The 20761-nt window shown below is 36.6% G+C and overlaps 1 protein-coding gene across 1 annotated transcript; it reads right to left on the reverse strand.

Annotated features, from left to right (window-relative positions):
- Window positions 1–1406: 1406 nt before the first annotated feature.
- On the reverse strand, window positions 1407–20052 carry LOC120624120 (solute carrier family 2, facilitated glucose transporter member 8-like). Its single transcript, XM_039890479.1, has 7 exons — window positions 19978–20052; window positions 9253–9482; window positions 7593–7916; window positions 6980–7115; window positions 4416–4639; window positions 3134–3319; window positions 1407–1914 (listed from the first exon to the last, which is right to left on the reverse strand). Exons 1-7 carry the CDS (start codon window positions 20048–20050, stop codon window positions 1654–1656), a joined length of 1434 nt encoding a protein of 477 aa, XP_039746413.1. The 5' UTR covers window positions 20051–20052; the 3' UTR covers window positions 1407–1653.
- Between the last annotated feature and the right edge of the window lie 709 nt (window positions 20053–20761).

Genomic DNA, 20761 nt, shown 5'->3' on the forward strand with positions numbered 1-20761 from the left:
CATACAGACAAACGTCTGTATGTTGTGAGTATTTATGTGTACCTATTTTTGTTAAAAATATTCATCAGTCATCTCAGTACCCGTAACACAAGCTACGCTTACTTTGGGGCTGGATGGCGATGTTTATATCTATAGTATTGTTGAAGTATACATTTATTTATTTAGTATATAAATAACCACCAACCCATCAAAGAAACAAAAACATAATTTAAATATTGTTTTATTATTATCACCAGTCTTTACAGGGTTGCCAATACGGTTGCACAAAAATCCTTAACTGACAAATCTAAAAGTAGTATCATCCTTTTTTTTTACTGCTCCTTATTGAAAAGGATGGGAACATTACATAATGTTGTCAATTGAGTTTCATTTATGATTTGTGTAGGCCTACAATGTTATTGGCCTGTGTTCAATTTATCACAAATTATCGACTGTACATATTTATGCCTACATTAAAATTAATATACTATATATTAAGAGCATAAAATAGTTGTACTGTACTTTGTATAGGTACTATTTTTAATCAGCGGCGCAGTAACACTGATGAAAAGAGAGCACTCCAAAAGTAAACATTCTATAATAAGTACGAAACATGATTTATGGTACCATGCCTCGCGGCGTGGCATGGTACCATAAATCATGTTAAACTATTGAAATATACCTTTAATATTTTGATAATTAGCTGTTTTAAAACCGTTTAGATCAAACAAATTAAATGGGCTACGCATGATATACCTACAACGAAATAGTAATCATGAAACTTGAATTAAAGAAATAATCTTATTGATTTATATTGACTTATAAGGTGGTTTCCACAAGAAGATAAATAGGTAGTTTTATGTAAGTATATAAACCTGCAAATAATAATGGACTTATTTACTATCTACAATTAATTAAGAAAAGCTGTTATTTATACAAATTACTATTATAATAATCCTAGTCATTGCATCTATATGAGTATTCTGAAGAGGAACTTCCGAACAGGTGCGAAATTCCGAGTGGAATCAGACACGATGGGGAAGGTATCACAGTTCACTCCCCTTCCCGTATCCGTCCTGGGCTACCCATTAATAAATGTTGAAGTAGAACAAATATTCCGAAACGGTCATAAATAAAGACATTTTAATTAGGACAGGTATCCGTTTCCTATAAACTATATTCATAAACTCGTACAGCATTTTCGAAGTGTCTGCTATAAGTACATTTTACGAAAGAACATATTGTCGTACGCCCTAGGTTAACGATCCAACTCATTCAAAATCTTTCCATTTCCAATGGGCAGGAGACAAAAATTATAACAAGGACACAACGTGTCCACCTGCTAAAGCACGGGAAGGTAGAGTAGGAAAAGTTTACCCCATTTATTATTTGGACATTATTTCCATTTGTGCGCCAGCGCTGTGAGAGTTGATAAAGCTGTGTGGGAGAAGATAAACTTTCGTCTTTTCCCCGGGGATATAATTGTCTCCTGCCCATGCTAAGCCATGTCGTGTAGTTGGCAAATTGTTGATAGAAAAGAGCAAAGTCTAAGCGTTGGTTCGAGAAATCAATGTAAAGTGGAGTGGCTTTTGATGCTTCAATATTAGTCGTGTACACGGTTTCTGTATGTTCTTAATTCTGTGATAAAATCTACATCCATTACTATATCGTAACCTACAATCGTGTGACATGCGCTTCCAAGTCTTTCTCCTTCTCCTTTCCGCCGAATTCCGCGTAGATCTCCTCTATCGTTCTCCTCTTTGTCTCCGGAACACAGAAGACAATGTACACAGTGCTGATGAGGCACACCGCGGAGAAGATCCAGAAGATGAGGTAAAGACCAACGCTGGTGGCCAGCGGTTGAAACACCCGCAGTTCTATGGATACTATTGCGCAGGCGAACGCTGTGACAATGGATGTTACCGTGCCTCGATACTGCAACAATTAACAAATCTATAAAATATATAAAAGCTAAAAGTCACGAACTATTTGACCTCGAGCTTCATCACGAGATCATAAAAACTATTACACGTAAGTACACTAAAGCTAAAATTAGGTTAGTAGTTAATACGAAGGAGATTTATCTAAAGGGATAATATAGCGGTTGGAAGTTTCTTTGAAAGCCCCAAATTTTTGAAGTTAAAGTGGGTATATAGGGGATTCAAGGTTTTGCTGTTTTTTTTTATTATTAGGTTTATAACATTACGTTACGACCTTTTTATTAACGCTTTCAAACCCTGAGGAACAGCTAACACTTAGATAACATATACTTAGCTACAAAAATTGCATGCAGCTAAAAAAAGATCCGATCGTGACAACTCTATTTTCATTATACTAATACACAGAATCAAAAACATAGAGAACCCTCATTCCCATCCCATTTTCCTCAATTTACGATAAACTTATAAGAGAGAATGAGGTAACGGCCTGTTCGAGAACGAATACTAGAGTGGAGTGGTTTTGTTTTTCCAATATTAGCCATGTACACGGTTTCTGAATATTCTAATTTCTGTGCAGTAACAGCTACCCTTGATTGAAGGGCCGTATTTAGTTACCACATGGTAACCACCCTACCGTCGCTGACGTACTGCTAGGCGATTTAGCCTTACGATGCCGTATAGAAACCGGGGTAAGATAGAAAAGACGAGAAACGAGATTCCAACTGACATTTGTTAAGGGCAGCCAGTCCAGAAGAAATATTATTTGTGACTTTATGACCTACCAAATTAAATGCATTTGCAACATTTTCCGATGAAATATGTTTGCTGTATTATGCCTCGAGATAGTCTAGTGGATAAGTCGACGGCTTCCCTTATGGGGGGTACGAGTACGAACCCCGTCACCTCTACCTTTTCGGAGTTACGTGCGTTTTTATTCAAGCCATTAAAATATCACTCGCTTTAAAGGTAAAGGAAAACTTCGTTATCACTTCTGGAACTTAAGGAAACCTGCGTGCCTGAGAGTTTTCCATAATGTTCTCAAGGACGTATAAAGCCTACCAATTCACTCTTGGCCAGCGTGGACTACGGCCTATGGCCCTTCTCATTCTGAGATGACACGCGTGCCCATTAGTGGACACACGGCCGTCGGTTATTTGTGGTATTGGTGATGATCATAATACTTATTTCCGCTTACTTAGTCGTAGTCGTCTCACCTGGAAGGAGAACATCTCGGTCATAACTACGAATGGAACCGGTTGCAGACCAGCAGCATCACAGTATATGCACAGGCATAACGCAAGCACGGGCAACCATGCGTGCGAACCTTCACTAGCTGCAAACCACGCTCCTAGGGCGCCCAGGGCTATGCCTGATACGAAGCACGTTGTACCTAGAAGAGGCTGGAACAAAGAATGACATGAGAGCGAGACATTACCAGAATGCCAAGTAAAAGATTTCTAGCTATTCGATTTCCTGAAAGTTAAACTAAGTAAATCTTGGAATATAAAGAGCGCGATCTATTTACTCTTGGAAACAGTATTGTACCTACACCTGGAGGAAATAGGTAGGAATCATTATTTGAGTAATAAAAAAAATTGTCGATATCTAATATCTACGTACATATTTAGTACTTTTTTTATCCTGAAATTGTAATAAATAAGAAAACTTGTAAAGGTAAACAGCTGTTTCTGTCGAGAAAATTTTACTGAATATTGTAAGTGTATGTTATAGTATATATTAGTTTATTATTTTTTAATATTTAATATATTATGTATTATTTTATTTGTGTAATCTAGTTTAAGTAAGTATTAGTATGTAGTTATTAGTATGTATTTTTTTTTAATATGCGCAACCTGCAGTATGTATGTATATCCTTTTGTTTTCCTTATCCTAAGGTTGCCTGGAAGAGATCGCTACAAAGCGATAAGGCCGCCTTTTGTATACTTCTTCTGTCTGTGTTTTCTTTTATTCTTCTTCTGTATTTTTATTTGTGTGCAAATAAAGAGTATAAATAAATAAAAAAGTGAGTAGCCAATCCTGAATAGAAAAGTCAGAAATATAATTAAGAATAACATTTTTTTGCGTGTTTATGTTTTATTGTTTGCACTTTCATGTTTTCAATTATTTTCACCAAGGGTAGAACCCTTGGATAAAGAGATTGCAGATAAAGAGAATAAGAAAGATTGAGATAAAGAGATTGCTTGTAAGAGATTGCTTGTAAGAGATTGCTTTTGCAATAAGACCGCCTTTGCACGCAATCATATTTATACTTATATATATTTTTATTATTATTTTCTTTTCAGATTTGTGCAATAAAGACTGCAAAATAAAAATTAAATAAATCTTTTTTCGCTGTAAAGCTAAGTACCAGTAGGTAGTGTAACTATGTAACCGAGGTACTTAAGACCCTATTTAAACTAAACTACTTACAGTCCTTAAAAGGACTACGAAGTAGGTATGTAGTAGGTATAATACGCGTAAGTTAAGCACTCCAACCTTTCTCCCCGTCCTCTCCACCAAACTGGATGCTGTACAGGAACCAACAAGTTGTACAACTCCAAGCACAGCTGCTTGCTGATTGGCAGTCAGCACCCACCCTCCGCTAGCTTGGCTGAAGATTAGCGATGCGAAATGTAAGACTGCCAAGCATCCGCAAAGCTCCCTGGCTAGGGTTATTGCCATTGTTATCCGGAAAGCGCGGAACGTGCTGCTGTCAGAAACTGAAAATAGAAACAATAATAAACTACCATCAAGTAGGTAACTAATTCAGCGTAAGTTTATAGAAAAATCTTATTACCTAGGTACATATACGATAGAATGATAGAATAGTTTGAAAAGAGCAATATTTTAATCTTGTATTCTTTTACTTAGTTTCTTCACACTTGCTCATTAGGTAAATTTTATTTTATCACCTTTAGGCCTGTAATGCAATAAATTAATCACGTGTTTTTCTCTTTACATTGCCGCACTTGTGTCTCTTACATGACATTCCGATTATTTTAAGTTTGTTGGTTGTAGCACTGCAAGTTTTAGGATGTTGGAGCATAATTATTTATAAATTGTAATTGTTGACGCGAACTATAGACTTCTTTTTGGATTTAATAAGTCGGTCGATTGTCCACATTATTATCTAACTACCCTACTATTCCTTATCGTGCAATATCACGCGATGTATATCACGCCTATATACGCGATGTGAGCGCCGCCTAAAGACGTCTGCGCTTAACCGAGCCTGGATAGTCGTGTCGTCGTGAATCCTGCTGCTGTGTCCATCGAATCTCTCAGAGTGTCTTCGTGGTGCCAGTGGATGTGCCGGTGAACCGTGCTCTTCGCTTAAGTATAGGTCGAGGATCTGCTCATATTAGTGCACGACTCCCTGTTTCTTTGCGGCCTTTCTAACGCGTCGATTCCTGAATTCTAAATTAACTAGCTTTTACAGTCCACTAGTTTTGCCTTTCGAAGACAGTGGCGGCAGTTTCGCTACCAGTAAAACGAGTAAAAAATTCTTATAAGTAAAATATAGGTTCCTACAATCTACATCCCTAATTTTGATGAAAAAAATAAACTTGTAACATGTTTCACATTGTCACTTAAAACTTTTTAAGAGCAACAAACTTTTGGTAGTAGTAGATAATGACATGAAGTTAGCGCCGAAGGTTTTTCACAAACTATCAAATGGCCCATCTGCTTTGTGCTTCAATTATTACTACTTATGATAAAAAACTAAAGAGCGAAGTAATAATTCACACCTAATATTTTTTATCGTTTACCTAATCCTTATACGTACTTTAACAGGACCTCTCTATAACCTTACGGAGTTACTTATCTGTTACCCATTTACGTCAGTGCCCATAATAGATCAAGTTTCCCGACCTACGCTGTAGACACAACCAGTCGTCACACAGTTATGTTTACAAACGCAAATTGGTAAACCTCCACTTCCGAAGCACTTAGATGCATAAACACCGCTGTCTCGTTAGTAACCGACCCTTGGGAGTTGTTTAGCGACCACTTGGGTTACCGTTACAGTTTGTTCAGTGTTACTGTGCGAGTCAACAGAGCGAAGTGTCTCTGGGTGCTATGGTGAATTGGACGTATCTTGTTAAACTCAAAAGGATCTAAACCGCATTGAGATAGTTTTGACATATTCACTATTCAGGACCTTACAAACAAAGATGGCATAACGTCGTAATAATGAAATGACTCTAACTTTTGAAAGGTGCTGTAAGTTAAACTGCATAACTATTGCGACTTTATGCCACATTTATTTGTAAGCCCCTAGTTTCGAGACATTAACCGCTGCATAGTTCTGCCACGTTTCTTTGTGAGGCTTCTAGTGCCCATTTTCGCTTAAGCTTGGCATCGCCTTAATCGAATGCCAAATTATTTAGGCGAAAAAACATTTCGCGGGCTCTTAGGTGATAACTATTGGTGAACAGTTGATTAATGCCTAGCAATCTCCTTAGATTAGGCATTATCTAGGCATTGCCTTGTTCGTTGTTGGTGAAAACGGGCATAAAAGTTTTTCGGCTACTCTCCGTCCCAGGCGAGGCGGGGGATTTGACTCTAACCTTTCCTTCAGGGTAACCTCAGTCGCAAGGCTATATTCAGTACCTTTGACGTAGTTACTATTAGCAACTGAGGTTATCTAATGCAAATAAAGGTTTGATAGACTGCCCGTGCAGACTCATGAGAACTTTTCATAATTTGTAACGTACATATACACCCAGCAACATAATAGACCCGTAAGTCTTGCTTAGTAATAATAAACCAAGAAGTTTTCGTACCTGACGCAAGCCATGCAAGAAACACATTAGTATGTGTTTCTATATAGCGACCTATGTCCGTGAACCAAACGTGCCATTACACCAGCAACCACGCTTCCAAAGTGCTGCCCCACGTCAATCAATCTGTGGCTTGGGTTCCATTCCCTTCAGACTTATATATACTTCCCCGGAGGAACTCTTCCCCGGGCGCTGCCCGCCACTATCCTTGACCAATGTTAATCGATCATAACAGTTAACGGTGCCAGCCTATGCCAGCGGCTTTAATTAACCTACCTAAAGTCTTTATTGTGGTGAAGAAGCTGCCGTTGTTGTCTTGCTCCAATTCCAGCAACAAAAGCTGCAACTCAGTGTCGACTACTGCATCTAAAGCTGGCCGGCAGCGCAGCCATGCTAATGCTGATCGGGCATCCTGCAAAAGGTAACCAGGTTTTAACATTCTGCAAGTGGGAGGAGTAATCGAGGACGTCGAGCCGCCAAACAATGTAGAGAACGAAGCAATTTTTTAGTTAGAAAATAAAAAAGATGGACAGTAGGTAAGACTCCATACTAGGTCATATATTCTAACCCATTTGTATGGGAACACTCTTGCGATATAAATCGACAATATTCTTATTAAAATCTATCTTATAATGAAAGGCTGCTTGGAAGCACACCGCTTTAATTTCATCTCTCGTAAGACAGAATAATTATTGTAGAAATAGTGATGTTGAAAAAGAACAACTGCTGAGATTCTTGCCGGCTTTTTCTCAGTAGAATCTGCCTTCCGAACCGGTGAGAGAGGTAGGTACAGTCCGTACAGACACTACAAATAGATTAAACTTTACATTTCAAGTGCTTAAATTTGCCTACTAGAAATAAAAGAAAGTACTTCATGTTCTCTACTCACCTCAACTTTTCCACTCTTCAATAAATAAGAAGGCGTTTCCGGCATAGCGGCAAACAGCAACAAATGCAGCAGGGGTATCGCCAAGCAGATCCATAAGATCGCGTGATAACACAAATATTCCCCTAACACATAAACTACTAGGTTCCCTAGATTCTGGCTCAGCACCACTAAGCTGCCTAACGTGCCCCGTATAGAATCTTCGCTTATCTCCTTTATGTACAGAGGTGTGACTACGTAAGATCCACTGACTCCTAGACCAATAATTGCTCGGGCTGTTATCAGAGCCCAGGTTTCGGTGGAGTAGAGTTTCAGACCCCAACAAACCTGAAATAAATATAAAATGGTCATTATCATCTGCAGCAAAAGTTTTGCTCAGTTTTCAAATATTTCTTTATTCAAATAGGCACATACATGAAACTTTTGATGCATTCATTACATGCAAAATGTGTACCTACATAGTAGTGAGTGATGGCGATAACTACATTCGTGATTTTAAAATTAGAGCTACGAAGGTTTCAAACGCGCCCTTTTCTAAGAAGAAGCCCACGACAAACTTGTGTTCTTTTTGTTATCATCAAGTCACATTGTCATTTAAAAATATTTAAGGAACAACTTGGTTAGAGCAATATAATTCACACCCATGGTTTTTTATCGTTTACTTAATCCTTTATGCTTTAAGAAAAGTCCTATTTTCTATAAGCTTTCCATTAATACAAACTAAGATATCACTGTCACTCCGAGATAGAGCTAAGACTTTCATGACAAATACTTGAAAATAAATATCAGTTAGTACCGGTAGGAATCAAACTCAAAGACTCGTTATGTGTACTTGGGCATGCTTACCACTAGACCAACGAGGGAATAAATATACCAGTACCAGTATACAGTTGTATACTGGTACTGGTATAATATATAATATAATACTTAAACATGATCTCTGATATTGCAGCTCGGTCAGAGCTCTAGCCTGCACTTTATATTTCGTGTACGAATGTTTATCTAACACGCAATGTCAACTCTTGTGGTTTTTCACAGTACTTAACGGCAGAGATGTAGGTACTTCTAAATGGACTTGAAAAATATTCGCAAGAAAATAACCCGCTTTGCACCGCGTGAAATTTGTATTAAACCACGCGTGAATTTTGAATCGGAAGTGCGGGTATCTCTATATGATTGCAATTGTTACAGAATTGCGGGAAACAAAACGCGGATTTTTTCGCAGTGCCTTACTTGTGAAATCAGGAGATCCGTAGAGGAACTAGAGTAACAGAAATAGCTGCGACTAGTCGCAAAGCTGAAGTAACAATGGCCGGGGCATATACTTAGCTCAGACAACCGATGGACGTTCGGGTCCCAAGGTGCTGGAATGGCGACCCTGCACTGGTAAACGCAGCGTTCGCTGGCTCCCAACGAGATGGCCGGGCGACATCAAACGATTCGCTGGGAGCCACTGAAAACTAGCTGCCCAGAAACGTGGATTCTCAGAACTCCCCACTAAAGACCTATGTCCAGCATTGTACATCGATTAGTTTATTTATTTAACTCTTTATTTGTACACCACTATGAAGTTAGGGAAAAAAACAATAGAAATACAAAGACAGAAGTAGAATACAAATTGGTTGAAGTGATGATGATAAAGTCATTCGTCACATAAACTTACAGCCATTGAAAGAGAAGTAAGCATTAGAGCTTTCTTCCGCCCATAGTTGTCCACGATATAACCAAAGAGGAAGACCGCTGGTGTCCCCACCAAGTATGGGACTGACGCCATCCAGGATATGACGTCGGGGTGGACAGGCTTCGCAGCCGGAGTCTCTTCAGACATCAGCCGTGGACCCATCGGTGACAGCCAGCCAACCGCTGTGCCGTATGAAAACACTGGGAGAACCACTGCAATAAAATGAAATCATTTTAAAACATTAGCGTTATCTTATTTGGTAAATATAAACCGTTTAATGGGCCGTGTTGTGACGGTAGATTATGATATATACTGACATCACTGTGCCCTACGAAGCGATTAAGTGAATATAAGAGAGATAGGGTAGCAGTGTCCCCTGTGCTATTCTACTGCGATCACCAACTCCTCTGCCCAACGTGGTAACTGTGGGCAAACTCTCCCGTTGGGAGAGGCCTTTAATGCAGCAGAGGACTTTTATAGATCGAGTCTGGACTCTCCGGAGGTACTAGAATTGCACCTCGCACCGGTTAACACATAACATTTAGACCCCTTTTAGCCGCTGGTTCCAAGCACAAGACTAGTACTTGGAACTCTAGGGCTCTTGGACAGCCATAAAATATCTTGAAATGGACAAAGAGCTTCTTTGGATACCTAAACCAGGTTTTTTTTTATTCTACAGCCTCATATTTTATTATACATAAATGAATCCAGGCAAAATTTAAATATAGGTTAAATTAAAAAAATGCTATTATTATGCAAAAGAAGGTTTATTTGTTTGTTTGTCCTTCCTTTACGCCCAAACTAAAAAAACCAATCAATCTCAAACGCATAAAGTTAGTTGAAAGGACGGAGAGGAAAGTAAACTACTTTTTATCTCACGAGATTTGTAAAATAAGAGCAATAGCTAGTTAATCCAGTCACTTCACGAGAGTAGTTAGCAACAATGTGGAATATTATAAAGACGTTTTAATAAAAAACGTGGACTGATTTACCTCTGACCTGACATTGGAAGCAGCGGGTATCAAATGAACATGTATGATTGCTGCAGATCACATTCATTGTTCCGCAAATACCTAAGGATACTTGTCGATCGAAAACATTGCTTATGAAGCTTGATTAGAATTGCGCAATGGTTCCTAACGAAGTACCTACAAATAATATACGTCTTCTTGCACGCCATAAAAAAATAACATTATAATTACAACACAAGTACAGAAAATTGTAGCCAATTTTGTTATATTACCTCAAGGCAAATGAAGAAAGAGCAAGGAAGAGTTTGTTAAATTAATATGAGTGTAAAAGAAATGCATAGTTAGATGATGGTTGAAATAAGTTTATTTTTATAAAGAAACAGCTTTAAACAAATCGTTATAATGCATTAACGTAATTATAGATCTTACACAAGCCAATAAAGTTTTCACTATTAATTAATGATCTGACGCCATCGGTTGCCTGGAAGAGATCGCTAGATAAGGCCGCCTTATTGTATACATCGTGTTAACTAGTTATTTTATAATTTTTCCTGTATTTTTATGTGGTGTATAATAAGAGTGTATTAATTCATTCTTTCATTCATTCATCTAAAATATACAGGAGTTATGTTTCTATCATATGGAATATATATTTAAAATGTTCATCACTGTACTGTTAATCTTATACTAACTAATACTAGTTAGAAAAAAATATTCAAAAAAGATAACTTATCTTTGAATAAGTTAATCTATATTTAAAGTGAGTCAAAATCAACCTTTATTTATTTCAAGTAGGTTTAGGTACTCTGCACGTTTGAAAGGACAAGTCTGTATTGGATATACGCATGTATTACTTTGCGGAATTTCATCATATATTATGAAAATTAAGATTAATCGCAAAGTACAGATTCTCCTGTTTTTTTGCGGAGTATAGTAAATTTAGCTTAATTTTCATAATAATGTTTTTATGATAAAGCTTTATTTTAAATCAAGTCTGTATATTTGTAGTGGCCACCGGTTCGGAAAGCATATTCAACCGAGAAGGAGCCAGCAAGATACTAAGCAGTAGCTTTCTTCCAACATCAAAACTTTTCAATTAAACATTATTTTTCTATCTTATAAGAGACGAAAGCAGATCCGGATGCTTCGAAGCATTTAAACTTCCTATAAACTTATGCATTGGTATGTTCAAATTCCAAAACTGCCTTAGGAATCTTACTTGTTATAAAAACAGAATATACTCAATCTTACGGGTGACTTCTGTACCTTTCGCAGACGATATGCTAAAGTCATTAATTTATGTCCATTTTGAGAGACACGGTTGTTACTATCCAATTTTTGTTTATAAAGTAAGTTTGTATTAAGTGAAAGAAGACATATTATGCCGACACCTATTACCGTGTTAAGCAGACTGTCCCAAAAAAATTGTATTGTTCATTAGTTCTGCAATTCCTAATTAGATTTGGATTAGCGCGGCGGAATGATACCTCGGGCTCATGCATACCACATTCACTTCGAAAAGGATCTTTACCTAAATACCTACGTCATCGTCTTTCCGTTTTCAGTTTCCGGATCTTAAAACGAAAGGACAGCGTAAATATTGATAGCAAAACTCAGTAACTAACATTTAATGGAAATGAAATCGTAGATCTCGTGAACATCAGCCACAAGATCCATATGACAGTTACAAGAATACTTAATATCTATTATATCTACAGGAATGTCGGTATACACCTTCTAAATAATAAATTCGTTTGTTTTTTTGGGCGGCTCATTAATCATGTTTTCGGCACGAACGAGACAAACAAATTTATCAATTGAAATGTATAGTAATAGACAGTAATTATTCTAGCTATCATCATTTAATTTTAAAAAAAACAACTTAGTATATCTAGATTATAAAAAAGCTTTTGCTTCACGCAAGAACTTCGTACCCCTTTTTAAGAAAATTGCGCGGTCGGTGGAGTATGAAATTTCCCACATTAAAGTTTATATAGATAAAGAGTGCAGAATAAATACTAATTTATTTAAATCATAAAAACAAATTTAACACACACTACCGCGTATTTAACAGACACACGCATATATACTCTTTTTCTTTTAATAGGCAAATTGTCAACTGTGTCAGTGCCTTGCCAAATTCTGAGATTATAGAAGTGTAACAAAACAAACAAACAGTTAATTATAACTGGTTGCTTTTTTAGTTAGTTTTGGGTTAACTTAGCTCATTTTGAACACAGGAAAAATCGGTTGCCACGGGATTTACAAAAGACCTTTCATAAGAAGGCTCAGAGTTACACAGCGGGTGATGGATATAGCAGATAGCTGGATAGGAGTGTCTACTTGATCAAATTAGGAGATCCGTAGAAGAAAGTTACCTACATAGCTCAGCAAGTCGCGAAGCTTAAGTGGCAAGGGCGGGGCATATAGCTCAAAGAACCGATGGATGTTGGAGTCTTAAGGTGCTGGGATGGCGACTCTACATCGGTGAACGCAGCGTAGGTCGGCCCGCAACGAGGTAGACAGTGTCTCTGGGAGCCGCTAGAAACAAGCAGCCCGGGACCGTGGTTTTTATAACTCCCTACAAAAGACCTATGTCCAGCAGTGGACGTCAATCAGTTGAATTTATGATGATGATTATGAAAGCTAGTATTTTATATTAAAGTGTGGTTGACAACCCTAGTTTCCATACTTATCGCTTATCTATGCGCCGGTTCTAAACTTGGCCTAGTTAATCGTACCTTTACAAACTTGTGAGCTTATTGTTTAATACATTAGGATAGGTAATGCATTCTTCTCTTTAAGTCTCAATTAGAAGTACACTGAACCTGATAAAAGTTAACGATCATTAAACGACATTCAATGCATTTTTGGGTGTATATAAGTGTGTATTTTTGGCTCGTTACCACCCTACCAACAAAGACATGCCAACATGCAAGCGATGTGATTTGGCATGCCGATACGACGACGTTGGGAAGAAACCGATAAGAGGTATGGCTTAATATAACTGCCAATCACCTACCAGATTAGACAGCTAACATCTTAGACTACATAATCGAGTCACCTAGAAGTAGAACCAGGCTAACTTTCAACTGATTAAAAAAAAATGTTTGGAACTGACTGACGATTTCGACGAAACAAACATTTCAGTAGGCGAACCTCATCGCCTTCATTAAGACATAAGAACAACCAAGTCTCTTACTAGTTTAAAGATTCTGACGTGTTTATAGATGAGAGAACTCCTCAGCCATTAACATCCCGGCCTCGGGAAATGTAAATATAAATTGTTGACATTAATTGGCTATTATAACTTTGAATGCAATTGCAAAAATAACATAATTTGAAGTGCACGGCACTGACGGGGCATTTTTTATTATTTCGCAAATAGTTGTCTTGATTTTATATTCTTCTCATTTTATTTTGTTCATAACACACACATCGCCATCTAGCCAAGTACCTAAGATGACTGATGAATATTTTTATGAATAATATACATAAATACTTATAATATAAAACTGACGGCCGATTGGCGCAGTTTGCAGCGACCTTGCTTTCTGAGTCCGAGGCCGTGGGTTCGATTCCCACTACTGGAAAATTTTTGTGTGATGAGCATGAATATTTTTCAGTGTCTGGGCGTTTGTATGTATACTCTAAGTATTTATGTATGTTATTTATAAAAGATATTCATCAGTCATCTTAGTACCCATAACACAAGCTACGCTTAAATTGGCACTACATGGCGATGTGTGTATTAAAATGTGAAATGGAACCCACTTGGACTCAGAAAGCAGGGCCGCTGCCCACTGCGCCAATCGGCCGTCATAGAGTTTTTCTATCAATCGAATAATATATTAATACCTACCATTACTCAGTCTACGTACCTACCTGACTAAATCATTTTGTTTTCGTCAAAATCAAAAACATTCGTTCGTTCGTTCATTCAAAAACACTGCGTCCATTCACCCAGAGAGCAAAGTGCGTTATGTAAACAAACCAATTGCAGGGAACAGATGTGTTTATTCGCTGTATTATTAATGAACGCGTGCTCGCGGTCTACTTTGTATCGCTATTGTTGATCATTAAATTCATTTCGAAATGGATCAAGTTTATGAATCAAGTTCATGGTTTGGCGACCTATCTTTCTCGTTTTCTACGCTTCGCCTTTGAATGCAATCTCATCTGGTCAAGAGGTATGGCAGTTATGTTAACCATATACCATTAAGCGCTTTCTATACGACATCTCAACTACGTGCCGGGACACTTAATTCCTAGGCGGTAGGCTGGTAACTAGCCACAACTGAAGCCTCTCATCAGACCAGAAAGGATAAAATTAAATAAAATGAAATGCTAAATAATAAAATCAAATACTTAAGCGCCGTAAATACTCCGTTATTTGTAATGACTACGTTTTTGCGGCGCTTGCGTTTGCGACTCTGGGGCCATAACATCGTGTCCCAAAAATTGGTCCTTACGTCTGGTGACACAAGAGCTGGCGCTTATTTACCCCAACGGCTAAGTCTAGCAATTCAAAGGGGCAATAGCGCCAGCATTTTGGGTACCATGCCCATAAGGGAACAGTTAGACGGCTTATATTTATTGTAAATATTAATTTTAGTTTGTAATTATTATTTCCGGGGGTCGAACGCGCACACTGCTGCGCCAGAAAGGTCGTGAAAATAGTTCAAGCAAAATGTTAAAAAGTATCTTTAGCCGATTTCTCTAATATTAACAAATTTGATGGTGAATAGGTTACTGATTAATTCTGCTTTAATAATAAAAACTAGCTGTCCCGGCGAACTTCGTACCGCGGATAATTTTTTTGTTTATGAATTTTATATTTTTTTGACGTTGTTTTGACGTTGTTCGTTGACCCTGCTTTCTGAGCCAAGGCCGTGGGTTCGATTCCCACAACTGGACAATATTGTGTTATGAACATGAATGTTTTTCAGTGTCTGGATGTTTATCTATATATAATAATTATTCATCAGTCATCTTAGTACCCATAATGTGTTAGCTATCCTTAATTTTAGTCGTAGTATATTTATTTATTTATTTATTTACGCCGGCAAACTCGCCCTCCAGATGGGAACACAGAAATGGTGCTTGGCGTCAGAAATAAGCGTAGAGGTAGTACTTCTACGGACGAACTCTATCACAAAGAGAATACGAATACTGAACTAAGTACTTCACTAACTCTCTTTCTCCTGATTAAATGACATCGCATTCGAACCACCTGTACGAGTATTACGAAATAAAGCAATGGCCTTTTACGAGCTACGGTGTATACATTTTAACCGATCGATCAAAAAACGGGACTGCAGCGTCCGCCAGTATGCACTTTAACAAGAAAATATTCATAAGAACTGCCTACGCGCTCTCTATTCTGTTAAAGAAATAACGGGCGTTATGCATGTCATACATTTTTATGGACATAAACCATTTACATGGCACAGCTGGAAACTCATAAACGTGCAATATTTACTACTTAGTAGGTAAGTTTACGTTTGAAGCTAGATAGGATACATATTAAAGGTAAAAAATATTGATATCCTGTCTAAAACTATTTATTTTTAAGTAATATGGTAGATACTTTATTAAAATAGGACCGCTACTACCTAGCGGTTCGATTCCAAGTGTAGATCTGCGTCTGCACAGAATTTGTTTTATTTGCATAGCCACATTCATTTTTTTTTTTACTGACATTGCCCGCGTTCTTCGTCCCCTTTTATTGAGGTTTGTTTTTAATTTTGAATTATAAGTATGGAAATTTAAATAGGCTTCTTTTGATTTAATATTGTTACCGGGTGAATCCTTATAAAATAAACTTTTGCACACTTCAACAGTATTTCGTAAATCAGTCACACTTTGTATATGTTATAGGTCAAATAAAGGTAGAGAATGATAATACGTTAGTAACATATTAAATCAATGATGGACAACATATCTGTGTAATCAAAATATTTCTACATGACCGAAAAATTAAAATGAACGTCAGAAAAGTTCATGTATTTCACACGATTAATTCATTAATATAAGCCAATTGCGCAAAATTTATTTTGCCTTTTTTTTAAATTTCCGTACTTTATTTTAAAATTTCGAATCTCTCTCTTACTATTGGGGTAAGTTTATATTACCTAGTCGCAATCGATACTATAACACTTTCGAATGGAGATTTCTGGAGATCTATAACGAGTGAAGTCGCCTTGCATATAGTTTATGTTTGCCACTAGTATTAATGCATTAATAATTTATATACTTATCTCTTCTTAGTTATTAAAAATTGCGTAAGCAATTAAAATATCACTTGCTTCAACGGTGAAGGAAAACATCGTGATGAAACTTGTTAACCTGAGAGTTCTTCATAATGCTCTCAAAGGCGTATGGACTCCACCAATCCGCGCTGGACTACAGCCTTAACCCCTTCTCATTGTGGGAGAGACACCGTTGGAGACATTGTTAAAAGACACTCAAAAATTCGGTTGAGCGCTCGCAGAAAGCAAACTTGGACGCTGCTAAAGACGCCGCTTTGACGCGACGATTTTGCTCTCGCTTTTCAGAGTATTGTTTATGTCCAGGTAATATCTTTCAATCTTAAAGTTCTATAAAGCTTGTACCTAAATGATGTTTTAATCGCTTTATGACAGCTTTTTAATAATAGCCATTACTGCGTCCATGCCTTCCTTCTATGTAATTTATGGTAACTACAGTAGATTCCAGGAAAATAAGAAAGCATTTGTATACTGAGAGTTAAACACAGACAATTCATAGTTTTTTTTAGTACGTTACAAAAATCACATGATAAAGACAACAGGTATCTTTGCATCGTCTGAGTCTCTCACAAGACTGAAGTTTATCGAAAATGCATCTATATTCATATCAAAATACCCATTTACACAATTTAACGAACATTGGCTGTGAATGAAATATAATTTTAATTATTTCTTGAAAACATTTCATTTATTAAACGACATTAAAACGTTTATTAATTCAGTAAAATATCTAGCATATATCAAGTTATAACTTGATATGTGCCCACTTTAGAAAATTACTATAACACATCTTATGCCCGTTTTCACTATAACTACATGTATTTTTTAACACTATATATATTTTTTTTCTTAACCATTCACCGCCTGCAGTTTTTTTTCATGTTTTCCTAATCTTAAGGTTGCCAAGCTGTCGCTAGTAAGCGATAAGGCAGCCTTTTGTTTCTTCATCTTGTAATTTTTATAATTTTTATTAGTGCTTTTACCTACACTTGGAGAAATTATCAATTTTATACATTTTTATATGCATTTTAAATTATAGTAGTGTACGTGTTAGTTCCCGTTACAAAAAATGTTGGTAATTTTTCTGGATAGTGGGTCTGTCCACGGACATGATCTGCGGCTTCTGCAGCGAAACGGACGAGGAGTTCGAGCAAACGATGACTCTCATGGAAATCTTCGAATACAACGTGGCTTTCCTGTTCCCCTACAGCATGAGAGAGAGAGGTGAGTTTAGATTATTTTAAAAAGAAATGCTCAAAATTTGGTACTTTTTGTAGCTGTATTGTGAGGGAAGTAGGATTTCTCGCACTAGCGTTTTTTCAAAAAAAAAATCAAAATTCATTTATTTCAAGTAGGCCTAATTAATAAGCACTTTTGAAACGACGTCAGTTTGTTTTTAGTGACTCTACCATCGGTTCGGAAGGCAGATTCCACTGAGAAGAGCCAGCAAGAAACTCAGCAAATTGCTGTTTTCCAACATCATTTAATTTTTTTTTTTTTTTTTTAATTCATAAAATTATCTTGTAATGGTGTGCAAATAAGGAGTATAAATAAATAAAAATCAGGCATCTAAATCGAAGTTAAGTAACTCTCATTATTAATTACCTTTCTCACTTGGTACCAGTCTGTTATTTCAGGCAAAGCACATGAGACACTACTGAGAGCCTAAGGTGTCCTCTTCTTGAAAATAGGTTATGTCCTATCGCTCTGGAATCTTACTTTGATATTTTCCTTCGTGTACCCTCCATCAACGGTAAAGCAATTATTTAAAGCTATGAAATTAACATGACATAAGATTTCGCAGTTACAGGCCAATCTAAAGTGCATTCAAATTGTTTAAAGCCATATTAACATAATCTGAATGTTCTATGTATAAGCAATTCATATAACTCTTTCATATGATTATAACAGCGTGGTGCTCTAATAGCGGTTTATTTTCTTTAACAATTTTAATTGCACGTTAGTAGTATTACCTACTAATGAACTAACTCTGAGATTCTAGTTTTCTGAGAGGAGGTATTGTACAGTTAATGGTTTGATAATGACTATTATGACGACCTCCCTGGCGTAAATTAATCGATTCCGGGCAGGGGCAATCTGGGAATTTATAATTTCTGAATTTTCTCTGGTCTGGTCTGGTGGGAGGCTTTGAGGCTGAGGCCGTAGCTAGTTACCACCCTACCGACGTGACGATTTAGTGTTCCCGTGCGACGGAAAACGATTAGGGGTATGACTACCATACTCCCTAACAGGATAGCCCTACCATCTTACACTGCATCACCACTTATCGCCAGGTGAGATTGCAGGCAAGGGCGTGCTGGTTACCTAACGATGTTTTCATGCACCGTAATAGCACACGGCTCAGGGAAAATAAGGAGTTTCGTTTGATTTACACGTAAGTAACTGGATATTATATCCATCCTCGGAAAACGGATGAGATAAACATTTTGTACTTTCCCCGTGGAGAAAAATAACTCCTGCCAATATCATAAAAGAATCTCCGGCCAAATGCAAGTTATAATCGCGCACTGTGGTTTCTTTGGCTTAGAAGGGAACGAATAAAATGTGCGAGTAAATAACAATTTTGAAGATTCAAAAATATCGAACCACTTAAGTTTGTTTGTTTTTGCTAATTTCTCAATAGTTAAATTTAAGAAATCCAGAAACATAAGACTTTTCGCTTTGATCATTTCGGTAGAAATCGGATAATGGTAGAAATAGACACTATGTAGTTGAAAAATGTTTTTGAACCTACAACTAAATGAACTTAAATGACAACCCACTCAATCTGGTAACCCTATTTTAAAATTTGAATTTTCCCATTTTGTCCTCTTTTGTAAAGATTGCTCAAATCTTGTTTTAAATTTTAATTTGACCGCAATTATCACATACTGTTATTTTTAAATAAGTATGATTTTATTTAAATGTTTAGGAGTCACAAATAAGATGAGCTTCCATATTGCCACATGCGGTGCCCTATAAGTTGAAAGTTTTTTTAGGAAACTAAGTATTTTCCTAAATATGTTCCGATTTATCAAAAATAGGATATATTCCATACAAGCTTCTAACCCGTGGTGTAATACAACACAAAATTAAGTAAAAATTAACAAATTATGTAAAAAAATTATTAAAAACAACCTTATTTTTATAAAATGTCAATATTAAAAATTAGTAGTCTAACTGTGTAAGCACTTTTGAAACTTGAAGTCTGTCTTTTGAAACTTGACTCTACCGCCAGTTCGGAAGGCAGATTCTAACAATAAAAAGCCGACAAGTTACTTAGCCTACAGAATAAAAACGATATAAAGGAAAAACAAAAAGTGGGAAGGGTGCCGATAAAGAAATTTATAAGTACTTTGAATTTTAATATTTAATGTGCCGGCAAAAAAATTACAAAAATTAAACATTTGTGAAATCACACTTCCTGAAAATTACGTCCTGAAAGATAATTAAAAAAAATAACTTACTCAATATAGCAATCATAACTTGATTAACTTTGCTGCCTTCCATGCAATATTTTTTCACTGTATTTTTTAACATTATTACAATTTAATATTATTTTATCGTACCTATATTTTCTTTGACCTACGTATAGTTTTATTTTTAATTATTAAGTAAATATTAATTAAGTGTGTATTATATACACAAGAAAAATATTTGCACTTTTTTTTCTTTGAATGAACGAATGAAATTATCAGTATCAACACAAGACAACACGGGAGCGCGCGCCTAGATACGCATTCTTTTATGCAATGAGAATGGGTGTCTGAGATGACTGTCCAACGTTATGGGTCAACATATGTACTATTCTTTTCTTGTTTATGTATACTTCAGCGATATGAACATCGCCTTCGATCATAGATGTACTACTTAGGTGTGCTATCATATATATGTGTCCGAGTTTTCTCTATTCCTATAATTAATTATCTACTGAATGACAAAATAACTTTTGCAATATCATTTAACACCACGTAAGATTGAAGTTAAGGGCGTAGTCGAATAAAAAAAACTATGTTGTTTTATATATATGCTGATAAAAATTTCACTTAATATTAATTAGCTATCCAGAGCAACAGCTAAGCTTTTTTATCGTTTATGTAAGCTATTTTTTTAAGCTTTTTCCTGCGGCTAAGCAGCATTGTTGTAATGCTATGTTCCGGTCTGAAGGGTGTGATTGCCGGTATGATTACAGGCACGTGAGTCTTAAAATCTAAACCTCAGATTAATGGGTACGCTGTAGGTAATCCTAGC

This window comes from Pararge aegeria, chromosome 1, assembly GCF_905163445.1.
Source record: "Pararge aegeria chromosome 1, ilParAegt1.1, whole genome shotgun sequence".
NCBI lineage: Eukaryota > Metazoa > Arthropoda > Insecta > Lepidoptera > Nymphalidae > Pararge > Pararge aegeria.